At 44.4% G+C, this 24831-nt stretch overlaps 1 protein-coding gene across 4 annotated transcripts in view; it reads right to left on the reverse strand.

The window, feature by feature from the left end:
- Positions 1 to 24831, reverse strand: part of Marchf3 (membrane associated ring-CH-type finger 3) — a 142344-nt gene that overhangs the window by 9528 nt on the left and 107985 nt on the right. For all 4 annotated transcript variants that reach the window (XM_031365722.1, XM_031365723.1, XM_031365725.1 and 1 more), the window contains exon 3: positions 21421 to 21625. In XM_031365722.1, coding sequence (XP_031221582.1) covers positions 21421 to 21625 — 205 coding nt within the window. The remainder of the gene's footprint in view (positions 1 to 21420; positions 21626 to 24831) is intronic.

A 24831-nucleotide genomic window follows, 5' to 3' on the forward strand; every position in this document is an offset into this window, starting at 1 on the left:
CTGAAAGAAGTCAATCTCAGCCCCAAAGTGGGCAGGAGTTAATTTGAGGACACAGATAAGGAGGAGTCCACTTGTTTGTGGATAAGAATCCCGCATTATGAATATTTAACACAGATACCCAAACGATCTAGTGCGAACCCATTAACCCTGCCATGTGCTGGCATGTCACCTCCCACACTTCAGAAGCTTCAGAGAGCTCTCATTAACTAACATTTTCTTGCCTAAATACTGGCACAACCCCCTAAGAAGTGGAGGATAGAAACAGGTCATTATTATCCCAATTGTACAGACACTGAAAGGTTAAATGACTGCACCATGTGACACAGAGGCCAAAGTGAGGAGATGGCTGGCTGGTCAGGCTCTCTCTACTGTCGTCCAGATATGTTGTAGTAAAATATTTGAAAATTTAAATAGCAAGACATTACTCAGGTTCCTAAAACAACGGTACTCAAGGCTTAGCCCAGCAGTCCCTTTAGAGTTGGGGTTTCCCTGGAAGCAGACAGGAAGTCCGTGTGCTCACCTCTGCATCCTCGTTTACAGGAACAGGGTGCCCAGGAAACATGCTACACATGTGCAGAGGCTGGCTTACTTCCTTGATCCAACTTCCCTTTCCTTTACTAAGGAATTCTGGACATGTTTTTAATTTATTTAGAGACAGGGCCTATGCATCTCCGGCTGGCCTAGAACTTGCTCTGTAGATCAGGCTGGCCTCCCGTTCATCACAGAGACCTACCAGCCTCTGCCTCTCAAATGTCAGGAATAAAGGGGTGAGCCACTACAACTGTCTGGACAGATTTTATTAACACTAAGTTATTTCACTTATCTCTGTTGCCTCTGACAATGCCCTGTGCAAGCGATGCTCTAGCTATGACAGGAAGTAATTATGAACCAGTATTTAGTTGATAAACATATATAAGATTTCTATTTATTTATCTAATATATCTTTGTGTGTGTGAATGTAGGTATGTACACACCATGGTGCATGAGTAGAGGTCAGAGGACAGTTGTGGGTGTTGGTCCTCTCTTTTCCTGTTTGGGTCAGGGTTTCTTAGTTTATACTGGTGGGTACACAAGGCTAGCTGGTTCACGAGCTTCTGGCATTTTTCTGTCTCTGACTCTCATCTTCCTGGAGTATGGTAGGGCTGGGGGTGGGATTACAGACAGGGACTACTTCATCTGGCTTTATGAAGTTCTGCGGATCCAAACTCTGGTCCTCACCTGTGCACACAGCAAGTGCTTTAGCCACGGGCCTGTCTCCCCAGACCCATATTTATCTAGCAAAACACACACACACAGAGCTTAGGAAGCAGGTGGGTGGCACAGTGAATGCACAGCACACACAGGGCCCTAGGTTCAAGCCTCACTACCTCCCTTCCTCCGTAAAAGTGAAAACCATGGAAACTCTGATGGCTTAGTCCCTGTGTCTTGCAGTCTAATTGTTCTCTGATTTTCTGTCTCCCTGAGAAATGTCTAGCCCACTTGTATGTCTCCAATTGTACTTTACTAGCACCATTTTGAGAAGGCCCCACTTACTTTTCTGATTATATTTTAATGAAGTGTTCTTAGTACTGTTAAGTGAAGTGTGAGGTTTTTTTTTTGTTTTTTTTGTTTTTTTTTGAACCCCATGTGCCACTGGCCTCTCTGAGCAGGAAGAACAGTAGTAATCTGCTGTTGAGGAAAACATGGACAAATACCTAAACCGATAGGGAGGTATACATTCCAGCAGAGCTAGTAACAGAATATTTGATTGGCTTAAATTTCTAACAATATGAAATAGATTACAGAATTTACAGAATTAAAAAAATAATATCAAGTGACAATGCAATCTTTTGTTTATAAACATGGTATACTGCTGAGTAGAAAAACTTCTTCTGGTTAGAATATATACTCTGATCCTATGAATGCAGATATAATTATGCAGACGTAGAAAGTTACATTTACTAACACATGGTGTATCGCGTGGACAAAGACTAGAGGGATACTTGACAAAGCAGTAGTTATTCTTGGCACAGAATTATGAGATTAGGAGAAGTTTTAAGATTTTATGAAATATATTCTGTGTTTTGAAATGAACATGGACCACATAGTTATATCCACACATGCTTTGTATAGAACATAAATACACACAAACTCATTTTTAGGGAGGGAGGAATGGGAGGGAGAGGAGAGGAAAAGGGAGAGAGGGAGAGAGACACAGAGAGTGGGGAGAGGGAGTGGCAGAGAGGCAGAGCCTGAAGAGTAGCAGATGGGGGTAAGTGGGTGTCTAGCTGGTCCACAACTCCCCAGTGCAAGCCCTTACCTTACAACACTGCTGTGAGACAGCGCCTGCAGTACTCCCCACTTCACAGGTACAGACACGGGAGAAGGGAGCTTTGTAACCTACCCAAGGAGAGCTAGCAAGTGAGTGGTAGAGGTGGGCTTCAAACCAGCCTCCACTTTTTGTTCCTTGTTGTCTATATTAACACTTGTATTTCACACCAAGTGATAACTGTGTGTGAGTACAAGTGTATGCTAGGCTTTTTTTTTTCTTTCAAACTTAGGCAAGATGTGATAAGTCATGCTAATTTTGTGGTGTGCAAAGCAGGGGTTTAGGGACTATATATCAAATTGCTGAATGGTTGGCTGCCCAGGATGTTATCATGGTAATTCTACAAAATTTCCTAGGCTGCTGCTTTGATCGATGTTAATTCTTTTATCTAACCAGAATAAGGTCCAATTTCTGGGCGTTTAATCTCAGCAACATTATCACGCACATTGGCCTAATTCATGGCAGGCAAAAGGTCGATCTCAATTACAGTGCCTTTGCTTTTCTGGTTCTTGTCTGGCTTCTGCATCTCCGTCAGTTACATTTACCCTACACTGAGCAAGGCCCCCATTCTGTAGTGGTGTCTCATCGCCTAGGTGTGCAGCAAACATCAGGGGAGGTGGAAGCAGCCTTGATTTTCCTACTGGGCCTCATCTACATGAGCTGTGCCCAGGACAGCGCTTGCTGCACACATGGTTCACATCCTGAACCAATGATAACACCCTGCTTCCTGAGCCCTTACTGTATATGCCCAGCATTATGTGATATGTGACACATATAAGGTTCATGCAATAATTTTTGTAGAAGGTTAGCTGTACAAGAGTGGCCTTGGCTTCTGCCTCTGGTAGTCTAGCTCTAGTAGTATGCTCATAACCATTCTACGGCATCCTTCTCCATCCTTAGCAAAAGCTGAGGAGAGAGATTAGAGGCAGAGGCGTATACCTTAACAGTTTTCTAGTAGCACAAAACAGTATCTGCTCGCAGTGCTTGCCCGGGTGTGAGGAATCACCATGCAGTTAAAAGGCCAGTAAGCACCGACTGGTTTAATCTTACTCCTTGGCTAACTCTTGGTTGGTGGTTAGTTGCATTTGAAGGCCAAGATCAAGGCTGGAGGATACTAATCTGTATGGCTGCTTTCAGCTGGCCGGCCTTCTTCCTGCTTTGTTTTCTTTGGCGCCATTAAAAAAAAAAAAAAAGAGGCACACAGGTGCAGGTGTGATGGCTTATGTCTAATCCCTGCATTTGGGAGGCAGCAGTCAGCAGGGACTACCAGTGGAGATCTTGTCTCAAAAAGCCCAAACAAGCAAACATATGGATAAAGCGACCAACCAATGAAGCAGACAAAATCTTTGTGTTGAAATAGCCATCAGTGAGCTGAGCTGCCCACTTTTCTATTGAAATCTCGTTTCGATCACTAACTTGTTCCTGAGTCATGATGCTGATCTATTTTTGGAAATAAGTTTACCCAACAGATAAGCCAAGGAGAAACCCAACTGTAATGAGCAGAGTAGGGCCTGAGACACTCCAGGAGTTAGCACAGGATCTGACTACCAGTGACATGGTCTCATTCACTGGCTGGGACAAACCTCCAAGGTGGGTCAGCTGTGGGTTCAACCTAATTACAGTGTCACTATGTTAGGTCCCTGTCTTAGTTAGGGCTTCTATTGTTGCAGCAAAACAGCGTGACCAAGAAGCAAATTGATGAGAAAGGGCTTATCTGGCTTGCACTTCCACATTGCTGTTCATCACTGAAGGACGTCAGGACAGGAACTCAAGCAGAGCAGGAACCTGGAGGCAGGAGCTGATGCAGCGGTCATGGAAGGGTACCGCTTACTGTACCCTTACTGGCTTGCTCAGCCTGCTTTCTTATAGAATCCAGGACCACCAGCCCAGGAGTGGCACTACCTACAATGGTCTGGGCCCTAATCACTAGTTAAGAAAATGCCTTACAGTTGGATCTTATGGAGGCATTTTCTCAGTTAAGGGAACCTCCTTTCAGATAGCTCTAGTCTGTCTGTCAACTGACACAAGCCTGGTCAGTACAGTCCTTCGCTAGAGCGTGGGTATGAAGGGAGAGTAGACTCTGCCTTGAGATGCCAAGGGTAAGTTCCCAAGGCACTCTGTAGGTGAATTTGCACTAGAACCAGATCACGTTTCGGTGGCTAGTAGGTTCCATCCATTATATCTCTCCCACATAGTTGGAAGCCACTATGAGACTGAAAGAAACTGGGAGAAGGAAACACACATGTTTCTGGAGCTGAAATGGAGGCAGAGAAGGCAAAGTTTCAGTGTGCACTCACTCCAGATTCTTGTCTGAATGTGCCCTGTTCATTTGGCCCTTGGGAGAATTACTAACACAACTTTCGCTTCTTGGGATAGTTCTTACTTTTAGAAGTGCACACATTTTAGGCTGAGCTGTCTCCATTTGTCTGTGGAGCTGGGACATGGAGGGGGCAGTGTGATCAAAGGAGGTGTCAGACCCTTTGCATGTCTAAAAACTGGAGCTAAAACCTGGAAACCATGATTTTTCCCTTGTCTGAAACAAAGCAGACAACACGACCACACACTGCTACTAGTATTTGAGTCCGTGACTGTCCATGCATGCGCTTCCTGGTCAGCTGGAGCTGGGCAGAGGGACAGCCCGACTCAAGGGAAGCTAAGGAGATGCTCACTTCGGATGCCCATGCAGCCAGGCTGGAAGTCAGAACTTATCAGACGATTGCTCAAGCCTTGGCCTCCTTCCAAAGCTCTAGCTGTACATATCCAACAGCCCACTCCATATCCCCACTAAGATGACTAACAGACAACTCAAATGTCATCTGTCTAACAGGACCAGCCCAAGCCTTTATTTCCAAATCTCTATCAGTAAATGACAGCTCTGCTATCGTACTCACTTAAGAGCCCTGTTTCCTTTCTGGGTCTTCCCCTGTTCTTGTAGCTCTTCCGAAAGTCCTGTTGGCACTATCTCAAATTGGCAGCTATGGTCTGTGTACTTCATTCCACCCTCACTGCTACCAGTCAGTCTGGGGCCCTACTATGCCCTGCCTGGAGACAATACCTCCCCGGTCCCTCTCTGCCACCATACAGCCCAGTCAGAAACAATAGTCATTGTCATCTAGAAATACTGAACACACAAGGGTCAGACTTCATCCCATCCCACTGTTCTGATTGTGTCTCCCACTAGCTTTCCCTTTAGAGACCAGACTTCACCCATGTTCTTAAAGGTTAACTCCTTGTCATTTGACTTTTAGCTCAAAGACCTCTTCTCCTTCAAAATGCTTACAGGGTGGGGGAAGGGCTCAGTAGGCAGAGTACCTGCTATGCAAGCATGAGCACCTGATTTGGGATCCTCAGTAAAAGCTGGGCATGGTATGTGTTCCTGTTACCCTAAAGCTTGATGGGGAAGGGAAGGACATGATGCAGTCAGGAGGATCCCAGGGGCTTAGAGGCCAGACTGTCAAGCCAATCTACTGACAAGCAGTAGAGGAAGGCACCTGGTGTTCACTTCTGCCCCCCCACACCCCATGTTCACATGCACACACACACACACACACACACACTCACACACACACACACACAAATGCAAACTGCTGAGTACATTTAGTACAGCTTATGCAGATGTGATTTCTGGGCTGAGTTCTTTGTGTTGGATAACCAATCCAGGGCTTATATCTAGAAGAGGCTAATTCTCCTTCTCTTTATGCAGTTACAGTGTTATTCTAGCAATGCCCTAGTGTTATTTTCCTTTCTTTTAAAAATTGAAAGTAGATTTTCTTAATACAATATATTCTGATTAAAGTTTCATCTCCACCAATCCTCCTGGATCTTCTCCACCTCCCTTTCCACAGAAATCCACATCCTTTCTTTTTCTCATTAGAAAACAAATAGGTATCTAAAAACTAAAATAAATAAAATAAAAACAAACAAACCAGAATAGGATAAAACAAACAAATAGAACAAAAAGAGCCACAGAAAAACCACAAGAAACACAGAGGTATACACACAGGAATCCCATAAAAACACAGAGCTGGAAATTGTAATATATAAGCAAAAGACCTGTAAGTAATATGAGATAAGAAAAAAAAAAAAGAGAGACCCAAAGTGATATGAGAAAAAAAACTTCCAAAAATACCACTGAGTCTGTTTCTTCTCCTCCCCTTCCTTCTTCTTCTTCCCCCTCCTCTCCCTTCCCTCCCCCTTTTCCATCCTCTTCTTCTTTATTCATTTTCAGGTTGGGCATGTTGGTACACACCTTTAATCCTAGGCAGAGATTGTCAGATCACTGAGTTGGAGGCCAGCTCCTGGAGAGTGAGTTCCAGGACAGCCAAGGCTATACAGAAAAATGCTGTCTTAGAATCCTGCCCCCCCAAAACCAAAACAAAAAAGGTCCTTTTTAGTTTACGTGCGTGAGCCTTTGCCTGCATGTATGTATACACATCATGAGTGCCTGGTGGATTCCCTGGGACTGGAGGGTTGTAAGCCATTGTGTGGATGCTGGGAACTGAACCCTGGGTCCTTTGGAAGAGCGCAGATGTTCTGAGCTACTGAGCCAGCTCTCTGGCTCCAGAGACTTTGTTCTTGTTTGTTCATACATGGCTTGACCTGGAAGCAGCTCTGAGACATCTCAGACACTTAATGAAAATGAACCAGTAAATAAGCAGTTGGCAGCCCTGACCAGGGATGATCCTATGGTATGAGTTAGACGAATTAAGATGACCGGAAAGAAAGTGTTTTCTTATGTGCAAACACCAAGTTATCAAGTTCATTGCTTTCAGTCGAGATAAAAGACAGCCATATATAGAAAAATCTCACTTGATTTCTGAAACAGCTACTTTTGTTGTTGTTATTGTAAGATGAAACCTTGTAGTTTCTATTCAAGCTTTTTCCTAGGATGAAGTGATCATGGAATGCTCTCTTTTCTCAACAGGTCATGAAATAGCATGAGAAACCCAGCAAAATTACTCATGGTCCTTTGTACTCATTTGGTTACAATTACTCTGTCTCTCTCTCTTTTGAGGAAACTACCTTGAAATAATTGAGAAGTCTACGATAGCAAATGTCCATTTAAAAATTAAACAGCTCTAGTTTAACCAGAACTATGCACTGAGTGTTCCTCATGTGCCCGTTTGAACATTGTCCTGAATGTAACAGTGTCGGCTGGTGTCATTATTCCCATTCCAGATAGAAAGTTAAGCCTCAGGCAGTCAACTTGCCTGTTCAAGGTCAGATGGTGGAGGAGGCAATATGTAGAGTCTCTGGCCTCCACTCTCTTAGCACTTCTTTCTCCTTGCTTTTGCTCTCTCTGGTTCTTTCCTGCGTGGATAGCATTGAGGAGGCAGTAGGCAGGGGATAAGACCCAGGCTTGGCATAGGGGGTGGGGCACTGTCCATTTGTCTCCATGTAGGTTTCTCTGACACCATGACCTTTATCAAGCTCCTTCACCTCTCTAGGGAGTAAAATGTGGGAATCTCTCTTAGATGGAGTAGAAGGTTCAGCTTTTTCAGGGGAGTTAAAGGGCCCTCCCTACTTGACACAGAGACAATATGGAACTTACAGGTTCCCACTTGAACTGAAAACATCATGATCAATGAAGGAGCATGCACTCACCCCTCAGGCTGCCCCTCTATGGCCTCTGGACTTGTGTGCATGGTAGCTCACTGTACATACCGTTCCATGTGTGGAATATGCAGCTCAAATCTCACAAGGCAGACAATGGAATAATGAACATCTATCATTCCAATGAACCCATGCCCCTCCCAGATTGGGTCACACCAGCATGCAGCAGCACCAGGGTCAGTGGCTCTAGTATCACCTCCCATTTCTTTCTTGCCTCCCAGTCCCATAGCCAATCTATGAGCAAGTCCAATTTCCTGGATTGTTCATGTCTCTCTAATGCCATTGCTTCCTCCCCTGACCCTAAGTAGGGCCTCACTGCTGACTCTAGCTGGCCTCACCCTTGGGGTTCTTGGCTTTAGCCTCCTAAGTGCAGAGACTGGTGGCAGGTGCCATCATATCTGGCTTCTAGTGCCATTTATTACTGTCTCCCAAGTTCCCTTTTTATTTTCTGAGCCACTCAGCAATCTTCTTTATACTCTCCTATTCCTGCTGTCCTGGACTTCAGTTTCCACAGAGTAGTGAGACTGCACCACTTTTCTTGCTTCACATGCCACATTCTCTGAAGAGTCTTGCAAGATTTGGATATTTACATACACAGACCCAAGGGGTCAATGGTAGGGTCACAGGATCTATGGTTTTGGATGGGGGAAAAAAAATCTCCCTCTGGTTTCAGAAACTTAACTGCAGTTGAGCCTCCCATTGAGTCATGCAGAGAATCTCAATGTCATTAGCAGCACTTGTCACCCCTAGAGCCATAGATATTTCATATCACATCACAACTGTTGCAGGTAGTCTGAAATATTGCTATTTCAAAGATAATTACTTGGTCTGCCACACAATGTATTAATAAAGAAGAATTTGCCTTTCACTGCATCACTGCCTTTTAAATATTTTGATAACTACATTTTAATGTAATCTATTTCCTTCACATTCTTATGTAATTATTGCTATGCAGTTAAAAATACAAGGATCCGACAGTCAGCCAGAGGGTTCCTGAAGAAGTTTAAACATCTTTAATCTAGCTCCTTTCTTCCCATTTCTGCCTTGGGTCCTTTGTGTGCTCATTCCTTCTGCCTGGAGCTCCTCTATCCCTGCTTCTCTCTCATGACTGGACTGTCACTTCAGGCTCCTTCTGGGATCACAGGACATCCCAGATTTACACACATCCGCTCCAACCTTCCGTTCCACAGGCAGTTGTTTTGATTCCTTTATGACTTTTCTCACCTTCAGAAATGATATTTGTATGCTTTTAAAAAAATCCTTCTCTCCTAGCATGTAAGCCTTCTTAGAATACTGCATGTACCTGGCCTGTCCACGTCTCTATTCCTATTTTCTAGAATCCTTAAGTTGCACTCGATAAATATTGGCTGAGGAAACAAACAAATCCTTGCAAACCAGAGAATATCTCTGGGTAGAATAAAGATGAACAGAACTTTCCTCTCTCTCTCTCTCTCTCTCTCTCTCTCTCTCTCTCTCTCTCTCACACACACACACACACACACACACAGACACACACACACAGACACACACACACATACACACAGACACTTTCAAAGGCAGCCCTACTGCAAGGGCAGTTTGGATGATCTGTACATCTCCATTTGCATCATGTGAGCGGCTCATGCTTTCAAGAGTTCAGACATGCTACTTGTTAGGCACCTCACAGAGAGACTGAAGAGTCTCACTTGCTGCCTAGCCACCCATTCTTACTTCTTCCCTGGATCTCTGCATCTCTGCTTATCTCCCATTGGGTTTGGTGTAGATGATCAGAGCAGGTGAATATGTGGCACTCTGTCACACAGAGAAAGAGTGCTGACTATTTTGGTGGCATTACCTTATATTCAACGACTACAGATTGCTTTGCTAATTAGAGGTGCCCTGGGGAAGACATTCTTTTTAAAGATTGCATGGTGTGCTGTGGTATAGTGTGTGTGTGTGCACACACACACATGTGCCATGTGTATATGGGTGAGTACAGAGGCCAGAAGAGGGTATTGGACTCCCTGGAACTAAAGTTACAGATTTCTATGCAGTGTCCCACATGAGGTCTGGGGACTAAACTCAAGACCTCTGTTAAGAGCAGTGAGTGCTTTTAACCATCGAGTCATCTTTCAGCCCCCAGAGAAGATTTTCTTAAGGGGTAAGGCTGAGAGTTCAAATACAACATGAGTCATGACTTCAGGGACTAATATGTGTAGGAGGGGCATGGAGGACCCTGGCTGGATGAGTAGTTGCTGTCTGTGAGAAACACCTACTCCGGCTGGGTGACACACACATTTTGAGCTTTAGTGGTCCTGAGACATATACCCAGAGGTGTCTGTATGGCAGAGCCAAGTCATCCGTAGAAGAAGTCAAATTAATCACTAACCCAGGCCCTGTGTATGTGCACAAGTGCATGGTGTACTCTCACTCAAGACAGCAATTCACCCACTGTTGTGGATCACATGACATCACGTGGTCTCCTTGTATGAGAGGAAGCTGCTATGAGGTATTGAGAACTTTTCTCAGTTTTCAGACTCTAGATATTTTATTATAAAGTGCTGGACTCACTTTTGGTCTCTGTTCCTTTTCAGTTTACACAACTTTCTAGATGGGGGCACTTTGACTTATGGTCAAATGAAGAGCTTGAGAAAACCCACCATCTTTTTGAGCTTGTATTTGAACATGAGCTTTTTACCAGATTCTCAAAATATCCCAGAGACACAGGAGAGGGTAAGAAGCAGTGTTCAGAAATATCTTCCCACATTTTGTTAAGCTAGTCCTTGGTCCAGAATGACTCTCTGGGGTTTGATGAGTTGGAGATGGGCAGTAGGGTTTGGTTGACTCTCTGGGGTTTGATGAGTTGGAGATGGGCAGTAGGGTTTGGTTGACTCTCTGGGGTTTGATGAGTTGGAGACGGGCAGTAGGGTTTGGTTGCCTGAGAGAAAGATTTCTCTTCAGACCTTGAGCACCAACCACCCTGTAAAAAGTTCCAAAGATCAAAGAAAGGCATAAAATGTGAGATTTTAAGAAATGAACTCTGTGAGACATACAGCAATAGAATGAGAGAGCAAGTACACTGCATGGAAAGAGCTTGCTGAGGAAGATCGGCCAGGATTCTAACAATATTATGAAAGTCAATGTATAAATGATTTCCATGAAATGAGAGACAATATGAGCAAGGTTTCATCATCTTACCTTGATAGGAAGAGAGCCAAGCTTCAAGAGGGAAAACCCACTACCATCCCTGTAACAGTTTCCAGCTGCTAAAGTGGAGGTGGTTGTGCCTAGGAATAGGAGAGCATTAAATGCTCAGAGCAGTGGCCCAGGCAGCAGCCACAGGCAGTGGCCACAGGCAGTGGCCACAGGCAGCTGCCACAGGCAGTGACTGGGAGGACAATGTGAACACAGCAATCAAGAAGTGAAGGCCACACTCACAGCCAGGAGGCTCACAATCCGGTTCCTGTGAATTCAAAGCTGGATCTTGTAAATCCTGTGCGAAGTCCAGGAGGCCAGTCTCAAAGGGAGAGAGCCATAGGCTCGAGCTATGGGATGTCTCTCTGGGGCACAGTGGAAATGTTCTAATATTGACTGTGGGGATGGTTATTCAGCTCTTTGAAAACACTGAATGCCACTGAGTTGGTATGATTTCAGGACATGTGAATTCTACTTCAATGTGCAAAGTTGTTTAAAAAAAAAATGGAGACTGGAAAAATGCCACGTTTAAAAACGTGTGAACCACCCTCCTGTAGATTCCCTCGTAGAAACCTCCGTCTTGCAAGTGTGCCCTGTTACCTTGTCACCCTTCACCTGATAGGGCGTGTGTTTGGATGAACATCAGGTATATCTTACAGCAGCCGGAAATGACCTGTGACAAATGAGTGACTTCTGGAGTTGGATGCTAAAGCCACATAATTAGGAACATAGTGGAGCCGTCTTTATTCCTATCTCTTGGGGGCATTTCTCACACCATCTATGTGCAAACAGCAGGCCTCTGGCGGGAGGCGGGATGGTTAGGATGTGTCTGTTCATTCCATTTTACACTTCTCATGACGATCTCACTGCCAGTAGCTTCCCCCCCCCCCAAAACAGGGTTTCTCTGTGTAGCCCTGGCTGTCCTGGAACTCACTCTGTAGACCAGGCTGGCCTCAAACTCAGAAATACGCCTGCCTCTCACTGCCAGTATCTTGTATGAATGATCCCAGCCATTTCCCTTCTGGGTCCTGCAAGATTTGAATCTTAGCCATTGTTCCATCTTCCAGTTGCTAGTACCATCACTGAAGGTAAAGCCCTGACACAATACTGAGTGAAAAAGACTGTTTCTCTCTCAATCTGGTCTCCATCTTCACAGGGTCTTAGAGGTTTATTCATCCTCTCAAGTGGCATAGCATAAAGGCAAACTTAAATCTTTCAGAATTCAAAAAGGAAGGAACAAGCTTAAAAACATATCCCTGTCTTTTGTGTTATTTATGTTATTCACACACAACATGCCTTGTGCTGCTTCCCACACACTGGCAGTGCAATCGGACCCTCTCATTCGGTGGTGATGGACTTGTAAAGCAAGGGTTATCCAGACAAGCTCCCACACTCCCATGTTTTTGGAGTGAGGGCAGCTGTGCAGCAGAGAAGGCAAGTGTCGAAATGCATGCATGATGAATCGCAGAGAGGGAAGGCAAAGCTGAGGACCCAGAGCTCTGAGGGGCGAGGGGCTCTTCTTATCTCTCCCCAGACTGGCCGTGTCTGCCAAGAGCAGGAACCAGAGAACTGAGGCAATTACACAAGTAACTCCAGGGGACATTCACTGTTGTTTTTCACAGGTTGCGAAACAAAGTTTGACAAAGGGAGTTATCCCAGTGAGCATCTTTGGAGAACGTAACCTCACTGTGGTCAGCTACTCCCATGCACAGAAGGAGGGGCAAGGACCTGTACACTGTTGTGTTTCCTGGCTTTCTAACGCATCTCTCCTTCGCAAGTTCTCTCAGGGGAAACCAGCCATCTAATGATTCAGTGAAAGGGAGACTCAAATGTGGAGAAAGAGTAACTGGGTGAGAGGAGAGCGGAAGGAAATGAAGAACAACCGTTTCTCTCTTTGCATGGGTTAGTAGAGCTACCATCTATTTCTCGATTAGACTAGAGTGTAAGAGACAGGGTGAAATGCCACTCGGTTATCCCAGCACTCAATCTGGTACATTTTGGGAATAATAATAAATTATTAACATTATTAAATAATTATATTATTAATTATTAATATAATATTAATAATATATTGTTAATAATATATTATTATTATTAGTGAGTGTGTGGCATGTGTGCCACAACAGGTGTGGAGGCAAAAGGACAACTTTGTGGAGACAGTTCCTTCCACCTTTCTATGGGTCCCGGGATTGAATGCAGGCTATCAGGCTTTTGTGCAAATGCCTTTACCCACTGAACCATGCTGCTGGCCTAGGGATTTTTAAAAATAGACTACATTTTACAGTGGTGTTTGGTTTATAGAAAAGTGGGAAGTACAGAATCCACACATACAACTGCTCCCACTCCCAATGTCCACTGCAACACGCACGCGCATCATGTGTTTTGAACACTCGGTGCCTAGCTAGTAACACTGCTTTGGGAGCTTGTGGAACCTTTAGGAGGCAGGGCCCAGCTGGAGGGGAGGCAAGCCTTGTGGTTTACAGCCTGACCCCACTTCCAGCTGCTGCGTTCTAATTCTTGGTCAGCCACGAGGAGAGCAAACAGCCTAGTGCCCCTCCTGGCGTGGGCGGGAGCTAGCCCTGTAGCCTTCTCTGCCCTAATGAACTGTATCCCTTAAGTTGTTTCTGTCGCAGAAATGAGAAAAGGCACGAATGTCTGCCATCATCAACATTCCCTAACAGAATAGCACACGTGTCAGTCAATCAGCCTATACGAACATGTCACTGTTACTCAAAGTCTGTAGGTGACCCTAGAGTTGGCTCTTGGTGTTATATGTTCTATGTGTTTGGCAAATGTGTAGTGATATATGTTCACCATGATGCTGTCATACAGAATTAGCTCCAGTTCCCTGAAAAGCTTTGGAGATCCATCTATACATTCTTCCCTCTTGACAACCAGCTTTGGATTTAATAGACAAACTCAGTATCAATAGGAAACCAGGCTTCATTAACAATGTTTTTCATCTGTTTCCCTCCACCCCTCCCTCCTCTTTACTTTGCCTCTATCCCCTGTATCAGGGATGAATGTAGGGCCTCCCCTGTCAGGCAAGTGCTCTACCAGTGACTATATCGTCAACCGTCATTTCTGTGGGAAGCCTGGTGATTAGCAAGGAAGCTGTGGGTTCTGCTTGTGCACATGCATGTGCTGATGAGCAAAGGAAGAATGAGCAGGAAACAGCCAGCGTGGTGGTGTGTAGAGGTGGAGCTGCTGGGAGGGCATTGGGCCGTGGGGATAGAACTCTCATAATTGGCATAAGTGCCTGCCCTTAGAGAAGAGACCACCAAGAGCAAGATCTTTCCTGCCATTTGAAGATATCATAAGAAGTCAACAACCCACAACACTGGAAGAGGGCCCTTGCCAAACCTGATCGTCTGGCACTTTGATCATGGATTTAACAGATTCCATAAGTATAGGAAATACATGTATATTGTTTGTAAGTCACCTTATTTTGTAATATTATGTTATAGCAGTCCCAATTGGTCCAAAACAGCAGATATGTAGAAACCATGTGGAATTTGGCGAGAGGACATATGGCTGATTCTTCCACCTAACTGGCCCTGAGGCTGAAAATATTTAAGATGTTGGAAGAGTGTCTTAATACCTCTGAGTTACAGCTTCCTTATCTACAAAGTAGGGCAAAGGTTTTATTACTGTAGGAATATAGGAGTCATTGAGATAGGATAACATATAATATTTCCCCTTTGCCAATAGGAGGGAAGAACTGGGGTATGAAAACCTTAAAGTTAAAATATAGGTGGATTCAAAGTAAGTTAATTAATCCAGGATTATTCTGGAAAGTAAGGCTCTCAGCACAGTAGGGCACAGCAGAGTATCACCAGGGACTAAAGTACTGAGCTCCAATCCTAGACTGAACACTCTTGCGCTTTCTACAGCAAAGAGAAGTTACACCATCCATGTTAATGATGCCTATTGCTACTGACAATTGTCTATTAGGCAGGACCTACCCTACTCCCAATATTTCTCAATGGATTTCTTTAAAGCTATGCATTCTTTCTTAGAATTAAAAGCTAGTTGTTGACTTAAGACTGCAGAGGCACGTGGAGGCCTGGCAGGAGCCCTCAGCAGGGACTGCTATGCATATTCTGTAACTGTTTCAGAAATCTGTACATGCTTCCTACAATTTATGTCTCTCCTTGGCTCAGCCAGGTGCCTTGTACCTTACTCAGGCAATTCCTGAGCGTTAACTGTGCCTTGTTATTTCAGCAGGATTCAGGAGGAAGATGACCATCAGTCACAGCGTTTGGTGACATTTCACTGCTCCTCTCTTGGACTCCCCTTTACAAAGCTCTCCTGCCAGCAGTCCAGGGGCAGCCTTACCTCCACCTCCCCAGTTCCCATGTAATAACATTTAATTGTCTGCCTTTCAAAGACGCAAGTCCTTAACAGCCAACATTTGCTGGTCATACAGGCATATTGGGAGTCAGCCATGGGAGTGGAGTCTCCTTGTGTTGACTTCCTCTTTCTCTCTGTCCAGATGTGTTTAAAGAAAGCCTGGCTGGATATTCTTGCCATGTGGGAATACGTAGGGATGGATTTGAGAAGAGCACAGGCATTTTGTCTGCCGCTAAGAAACTGCTCTGGGAAGGGATGCTGCGAGTGTCTGATGCACACCTGTTTGCCAGCTCTGCTTTCACTCCATTCTGCTTTTTGAAACACAGAGAAGTGAAAATAAAGTCACATGCAACAATTCTTGGTGTTTTCTGTCTCTGTAAATCTCATCCCATTGAAGTTTCCAGGCAGGATGAAGAAGGGAGAGGAACCAGGTTTAATGAAAATGTGGATTACAAGGTATATCTTAACCCAAGTTCACCGCAAGTGTCAGTGCAATTTAAAATAATAGAATCCTTTTTATGCAGGGAATTGGATTTTCCCCCAAATTAATCCTTTACCATCAACGAAAGGGCTGAAAGCACAGGCGCCAGTGCTTAGCTTCCTTCCATCTGGCATGGCCATGTGAACACTTCGGTTGGCTTGCTTTTTTAATGAAGTGATTTTTAATGAAGCAAGCTGTGAATTTAATAGATACCTTAAAACAGCTTCTTTGTAGCTAAGCATTAAGTAACGAAACAATTGCCAAATTAGCCACCCAAACCAAGAGGAAATCACAAGGCCGATTGACTACAGGATTCAGGGTTGCTGTGGCTTCTGGCCATCTGACCTGTCATCGGAATGGCTGGCAGAGTCAGGATGGTGCCACAAGGCCACATGGAAGCAGATTGTTTAAAGGAAGGTCTGTTAAGTGACCATGTCAAAGGTCAAGGTAATTGTGGCTAGTAACAGTTATACACAAGGGCGAGACATAGAGCTACTGTTCTTCTCAAGGTCCATTTACCTTGTGGTTATAGATCAGCCTCTCCAGCCTGATTGGGATCAAGAGGGAGGAAATTACTAGGCTCATCTAGAAGTCCCTCCAAAGACCAATGCTGGGAGAAAGGCATATAGAGATTGGGTAGAAGAAGTCAGGCAGGCAATAAAAGTCAGAGAGAGGGCTGAGCCGGTGTGAGCAGCAGACAAGCTGTGGAGCAGAAAGTGTGGGCCCCTTCTGAAGTCATTTAAGCTCCTCAGTGAAAAATGAAGCTATCAATCCAATATAACTCAAGTATCACATGGTCTGATTGTGGTCTACATACCTTACTCCCTGGGCTGCACTCACAGACTTTGATGGAGAAAGAAGCTTGTTGGTGCTCCAAACACAACAAGATCCACCTCAGAATTTCCTCAAACCTACTGAAACCCCCTGTGGTGTTACTGTCAAATTACCCACTGCCATAATGCGTTGCTGATGGACATTCTGAAGCAAAGCTCTCTTGTTTTTAATTGGATGAATATTCCAAATGAAAATAAAGCACAGTAAGAGTACAACATGGCTCTAAGTCTGACATATATGAATAAATGTATATAGTCACATATCAGTGTAAAAGTGAATACAGTGATATATAAGAAATTAACACATACACAAGTATTAAATATTTTTCAAAGATTTACTTATTTTTATTTATGTATATGGGTGTTTTGCCTGCATGTATGTCTGTATATCATGTGAGTAGTGCCCATGGAAGCCAGAAAACTGTTAGGTGATCTGAAACGACTTATAGACAGTTGTAACCTGGCACCTGAATGTTGAGAATTGAGCCTGAGTCTTCTGGAAGAGGACTGCTCTTAACTACTGAGCCATCTCCCCAGTCTCAGAAGTAAATCTTGAACATATTAAACAGTGAGTGGCAAGGTGTAAAGTGGTTTCTCCATGAGCAGCTCTCTGTGCTGTGTGTAGGTAGCTTTCCCTGTTATATGAACCTCTCCCTGCTCCATGGGCAGCTTCCCCTATACTATGTGTAGTTTCTCCCTGCTCTGTGGGTAGCTTTCTCTATACTATGAGTAGCTTCTTCCTGCTCTTGGGTTAGCTCTTCCTGCCCTATGTGTAGTTTCTCCCGCTCTGTGTATAGTTTTCTCTGTTGGGGACCTGAAGATTATACTGAGTTCAGGGCCCACTTTAAAACCATACAATTCTTATCAGTTAGCTAGGTCTGTGTAAAGGAAATAGGAATACAGAAACCTAACCGTGCCCCCTCTGCAAAGAAAATTCTACCTCTCTGATCAAGGAGGGCCAGAAAGTCTTTTTACCTCATTCCTGCCATTTCTTGCTATTTTATTTCAATCACTGCATTGTTTCACTGATCTCTAACTTCCTGAGTTTTCTGGGCAAGGTGACTATTACACATGTATGTCCCAAGAGAGCCTGTAGCAGATTCTCCATTCTTAGGAACTAATGTTGCCGGCAGTCTATTTGCACACAGTAATGTGGGCTTCCTTGGCAAAGTGGTCAATCACAACCACTGTCCTAGCACTGGACTGGAATCCAGGCCATCACAGTGTGTGTGTGTGTGTGTGTGTGTAAAAGAACAGTATCAGACTTGATCTTATCAAGAGAACTGAGGAAAACTAGAGAGGAACAGGAAGAAGACCATAAACCTCCTGGGCTAGTCAGCCAGTGGGTCTTATAGTTAGTATTTATTTACTACATTCTAGTGGGCCATTATTTTGGGGGGTAATTCATCCTACAAACTGTCTCTGGGTACATTTTCATTGTCAACACGCTCACAGCAGCTTGCTGAGGGCCCTGCTGATCATGTAGGTATGGAATGCATGTGTATTAGAGCGGTCCCTTCTTTATGTCTCATACAGTTTTAATGTTTTCCTTTCTTTCGAGCCACGCACAACTGGACACAGACCTCATGAGGCTGCATTAGCTGGACCACAACAGGAATTCATCCACACACCTGACTAAATGAGATGGCTGCTCCGTAACTCTCATGGGTTGGAACTAACTTGTTTTACTGGCTTGCTTTGTAGCAGGAAAATATTTAGGACTTAACAACTGCGACCTGGATACGCAGGCAAGATAGGTAAAAAGGTGAGAGCTAACATGCTCCTTTAAAGTGTGGTTTGTTTGTTGTGTTGGGCATCAGACCCAGAGCCTCCTGCATGCTAAGCCAAGTGCTCTCTCATTGGACATTGTCTAATCCAAGATGTATTTTTTTTTAAAATCATATGGACATATAGCTTTATAGAGACCAAAAGGTGTTATGGGGATCTTCTTGCCTACCTTCTTCCATAGTAAAGCAGAGAAACTGAGCAAGCCGCACAGATGGCCACACAGATGGTCAGTGGTAAACTGGGAGGTGCTATCCAGACTGGAGGTTCTAAGAAAAAACTAGCTATGGGTTTGGCCTTTATGAGCTGAAACTCACCCTCCAAGGGAAAACCATTTTGCATCATAGCTGTGTATACACAACAGTCCTGGGCTCTGGACTTAAAGTGAATGACTAATAGCTGGCTGAGGGGTAAAGAAAAGGAGGTGAAAGAGAAGGCCTCAGGGACAAGGAGTAAAGGGCACCAAAGGGTTGTGGTGAGTGAGGGACAAACGGGGCACCCCAAAAGTGCAAATCTGAGATGCTGAAGTAATTGCAGCTAGTGTTAGCATCTCGGGGCTGACAAATAAAATTTATAAATGACTTCTAAAACTGCTTCCTCCAGCAACAAGAGCTGTTATTGTCACATTGATTTTAAAATTAAATGCTATAGAATTTTCTTGCTTTAATGAGAAGGCAGATCCAAGTGATAAACAGAGTAATGATTAAAGCAATTAAGAGAATAAAAATGAGAACTAGTGCATCAGTCCTCTTAGTCCTTAACCCGAACGGGCAGCTTGGGCTGCCATACTGAGAAGATGCATGCTCATCCTCAGATGAAATTATTGAGACCCATTGGCTGCTGTGAGTATGCTGCCCTTTGGGAAGACTGGGAAAAGTCAATTAGCAACGTTACTTGTTAAAAAAAAAAAATCTGCCTGCACCTGGTTCTCATTTGTTCTCCAGCTGAGAAACCAAAGACAACTTTTTATGGCTGTGGTCAAACCGCAAGTTCATTTCGGCACGGGATGATCAAACGGTCAGCCTCCCCCAGGCCCAGGCTTTGCCTTTCACTTTCAACTTGTTCAATCATCATTAACTCTGAAACCGGTCACATTCCATTTGTGCAACAAGAATGTCACCATTGGTGACCGTCTGGGGGAAGTTTTTGTAGGTGAGGCCCTAAATCTTGTAGAGCACCTCACACATTCTCAAGGTCATTTGCCTTGCTGCCTTGTTTAACGGCAGCAGTGACCATCCTGCCAGTCAGGCTGGGACTTGATGCTGGCAACTTTGAAGAGCGCTTTGTAGGTGTTACACTCTCTGCTCCCAGATGGGAAAGGATCATGGGGCATTTAAAACACTGTAGTGTGAGCACACGGACACGCCTCAGCAGCTCTTTCCTCTCTGGGATTTTTGCCAATCTGAAGATCTCAGTAGAGAAGACCACTGGGAGGGATCCATTTAAAAGCCTGATTTCCTCACCCTGGGAAGCCAGCTTCCCTGGAGAGGCTGCGATGGCAAATTGGGGTGATTCCAAGAGTTTCTGGAAAGGAGAAATAGGCCTATTTTCCCTTTGCTATTGGGCTTGGAAAATCTTCACGTCACCTATCTGTCCTTCTGCAGAGGGGCTATGACATGATAGGGTCCTGAGAACCTGGTACAGGGCCATATCCTGACAGGCAATCTATAAATATGGACTTCTGAAAGTGGCTGTCAAGTAGCAAAATGGCTGTACAAAGAGGTCACTTGATGTAGCCTTCACAAAAGCAGAGCCTGCTGGGGCAAGCCAAATAAATGTTGCACTGCTTGGGAAGTAAATCACAGATCAGACTAGTTGTAGTTCTAAGTCCCAGTTAAACTTTCAAGGTCAAAGCTAGGAGAACATATGCACAGAGCTTTCAGTGTCTCGGCGGCAGCATCTACTACGTGGTTCCCAGGAAGGACCTCTTTATTTCAGGTTCTAGGTCTGGTTGCAGCTTCCCTGGGATAGCCTTGACACAGTAACATGATTCTCAGCACATCTGTACTACAGACTGTACTTTGGCCCTTCTCAGCACTCTCTGCCTCATAATGTATTAAAATGTTTTTATTGTTGTCAATAATGGGGCTTTAATCGACTAGCAGGATTTGGAGGCAGGAGAGTGGGCAGAAAGACCCTAATAACTATCCTCCTTCAATTATTCTAAGACCAGCTCAGTCCCTGGGTCTCAAGGAAAATCCTGTGCATCTAAAAACATAAAGGAGAATGCCCTGCTAATCTGGTGACTGAACTGAAGCATCATCATTTACAAAAAGAAATACCAATGCAAGGCAATTCACTAAAAAGCGTCAGAAAGACCTTTGTTCATTTAAACATTTCTCAGATGTTTCCTGATGCTGTTTTATACCCAGTAATGGCGTTAAACCATACAGTAGTTTCAAGAAGTGAGATGGCTCACTGCAGTGACAGAACTTAGGGAATCTGTCTGATCCAGTGTGCTATGCCGCTATCCTTCCTCAGGAAGACTTCCTGGTGTACAGCCCAACGGCCCTTATGTGTTGCTTCAAGATGGGTGGGTGGTATGTGGAGAGGGTCTGATATGTGTGTTCTGCCTCATAGGAACCAACAAATAGAGATCATGTCTCTAAACTTCCCCTTCCTCCTTACACTGAATTCTTCTTTCTTGTTTCTACCCTTGTGGAGGTCCCTCTTCTGCTGTTGGGTCCAGAATGAGATAATAAGCTGTCCCTCTTAGAGTCTGTGGCTCCCCTGTCCCTCCCCCCATTCTATTTCCTTCTCTTTCAAAGCCATTGCTGTGCTTCAGTGAGGCTCTATAGGATGTGCCTGGGCATAAAAGCAGACATCATTTGCTCATTACATCTGAGTTTTCAAGATGTGCTCCACTTACTGACCTCCACTAACGGCCTGGGTTTGCGCTCCACTGCAAACCTGAAGTGGCAGAGTTCACAGTAGCTGGTATTTGAGGATGACAGCCAGTGCTCCAGGCAGCTCCGATGGATTGTCCCCAAGGTCCCAGTGCATTCACATGGAGAGAGTAAGTCCTCTTGGCTGCTGCCCTCATGGCAGATCCTGCACATTGGCCGGTCATTGAAGGGGCTGCAAGAGAAGGAGGGGCAGCTGCTGGTCAACCTGCTGTCCCAAGGAGGGCCCTGATCTGCATCATGTGGGCCCTCCTCCTAGGCAGCTGCTCAGAACACAAACCGCTTTAAGTTTTCCTCTTTATAGTTGCATGTGTGCCTGAATATATTCCTCTGGACACTGCTGACTCAGGTTGTCTTTGGCATGTGATGTCAGAAACCATTGAGTCTTAATGACTTGACATTTGTTTAATTTGCTGATTACAGACAAATAATGATGTGTTAATCCTATCACTTTTCCCTTTATTTGTTGAACTACTTTTAGGTATAAACGTTACCTTTTACCTGGTTACCTAGTGATGTGGTTTGAATAGGTTGTTAGGATTTATACTTGTTTTATTATTGATTGTTTTGAAAAATGAAAATGTGTATCTTCAAAGTGATGAAAGCTATCACTGGTATCACTGTGAGTTGGCAGGCTTAAATGTGTGTATGTATCTTAATAATTTACAGGATCGTTTGTATGTGTATCTCTGTGTGTATATTTACACGTGTGTGGGCACATGTATATATGGGCACACAATTCACATGCTCATCTGTGAGGGCCCAGAAGCTGATGCTGGAAGTTGCTTTCCATTTTACATATGAAGGCAGGGCCTTCTCTCTCTTGAACTCAGATCTAGCAAATAGATAACTAGTCTTGCAGCCCCTTTGCTCTGGAGAGTCCTCTCCGCACTGCACAAGTGCCGAGATTACAAACAACAGCCACATCTGCCTGGCTTTGATGCAGGTGAAGGTTCAAACTCGGGTCCTCATGCTTGTGTGAGAAGTACTCTATCTGCCAAACCATCTACTGGCCCACGTCTTTCTTTTCTATATTCTCCAGCCTATATTTTTGTCTTGACCCAGAAACAGTTCAGGCAAACTACCAATCAAAAAATAAAATTATAAGCTGGAGAGATGGCTCCACAGTTAAATGCACCTGTTCTTCCAGAAGATGTGGCTCAAGTTCCAGAACCCACATGGTGGCTCACAATCACCTGCAACTCCAGTTCTAGGGGATCCAACATCTTTTGACATCTGCAGGCACCAGCCACAGGTGTGGTGCACATACACAAACATACATGCAGACAAAAGACTCGCACACATAAAATAAAATAAATCTACAAAAATCAGTCATCACCATTAAGAACATATTCTTTTAAACAGCCATTTAGTTTTATTATTTAATTCTACATGTATGAGTGTTCTGCCTGCATGTATGTCTGTGCATCACACACATATCTGGTGCCCACCGGAGTCACAAGAGGGCACTGGATTCATGGAACCAGAGTTATGGATGGTTCTGAGCCACCGTGAGGTTTCTGGGAACTGAAATTGGGTCCTCTATGAGAGCAATGAGTGTTTTTAACATTTGAGTCATTGCTCCAACACCAAGAACAAACTCTTTTGAAATGACATCAGTTGTAGTTTCCAAACACACTGCATATTTTGAGTCAGACAAAGTTGTAGGCAAGGTTCCTTTCATTTCTCTTCAATTGTGCAGAGGGTGGAGAGCAGAGGAGTCAACTGGTAACCAACTCTGAGGCAGAGTGGGGAACCAGGCTGAAGTGTGGCTGCTCCTCTGAGCTTGAGGGGGATGCTCTCTGGGATGCTGAGGACACTATAGCAAGTGGTCACTTTGTCTTACTGAGGTGGCCTCTGTCTAGAGTTCTGCATTCAAGTGTGGAAAAGCTTCCCTCACATTTCTTGAAGAGGGCTTGGCCTGGTGAGTGGTTCCCAGCTCTGCAATCCGGCCGCCTGGGCTTAAACCCAAGCTCTGGGACTTGTGTGTGAGGTATGAACAAGTAACTTCATCTCCCCATACTTTAGTCTCCTGGTCTCTAAAATGGGCTCAAAAGTGGAGCCTCCTGTATTGTGATTGTGAGGATGTGAGAAAAGTTGGCCTAGAGCAGAGACTTCCATGTAGAGGATCGGCAGACAGCCAAACCTTGTTAATGCTAGCTACTGAATGACTCAGGCTTAGGAAAATCAAGTAGCGTGGCTCTCACTGTGTACGCTTAAAAGAAACATCAAATTGAGATAGCCTCCCTTTTCGACCAGAGGGGCCAGCTCCCTCTATGAATGACATTTTAAAAGAATGCTGTCATTCTTTTGACAACTTAGTCTCCTTTCATACTCTCTGCTTTCTTTCTCCCATGTACTCCAGAGATGATGTTAACCTAGGTCCATGCCTCATTCCTTTTTAATGCTATCTCTGATCCAATGGAGCCAACCACAGAAGCACTGCTGATTCCCACAGGCTTCTCTGGGAATGCCCCTGAGAGTGAATGGGAGCTAGAGCAGGCAGGACTGCCCTTTCACTTGTCCAGGAGACCCATGCATGCTCTGGGGGAGAGGAAGGTAATAAAAGAGGTGATGGCTGGCTTTTGTCTTTTGGCCTCATTTGTTCACTTTGAGTCATAGGCAGGAAAAACTGCAGTCTTTGCTGTGCAGTACTGTGTGGCTTAGGAGTAGGAGAAAGAGAGGTATATAACATATATACATATACATACACATATATACAGACACATACAGACACACACAGCTCTCTGTTACATCAAACAGCCTTCCCTTCTTGATCAAACAAGGTGACTAAATGACACCTGCCAGGGCGGCTGGTGGCCACATTACCATCCATCCTTGGACATCAGAGGGCCAATGACATTCACCTCCTCTTTATGTTCTGAGCCCTACCCCAATTGCTGGAAATTCTCCAAGAAGTGGAAAATACACATTATATACTTTCCTCTCTTTCTATGACAGCTACACATATTTTAAAGATTTATTATTATTATTATTATTATTATTATTATTGTTTTTTTGAGACAGGGTTTCTCTGAATAGCTCTAGCTGTCCTGGAACTCACTCTGTAGACCAGGCTGGCCTCGAACTCAGAAATCCGCCTCTGCCTCCCAAGTGCTGGGATTAAAGGCATGCGCCACCACTGCCCGGCTGATTTTTATTATTTTTAATAGCGTGTGTGTATGTGTGTGTATGCACACTAGTATACTTGCCTAAGGAGGCCAGAGATATTGGACTCCCTGGAACTAGGATTATAGGAGGTTGTGAACTCCCTGGTATGGTTACTAGGAAAATACAAGATTTTTTCTTTCTGAAAGAAAATTGCAGAGTACATGGCATACTGATTATCTTGGCAGCCTATGGCTCCCAATAAGCCATGGG

Source organism: Mastomys coucha, unplaced genomic scaffold (genome assembly GCF_008632895.1).
Source record: "Mastomys coucha isolate ucsf_1 unplaced genomic scaffold, UCSF_Mcou_1 pScaffold13, whole genome shotgun sequence".
Lineage (NCBI taxonomy): Eukaryota > Metazoa > Chordata > Mammalia > Rodentia > Muridae > Mastomys > Mastomys coucha.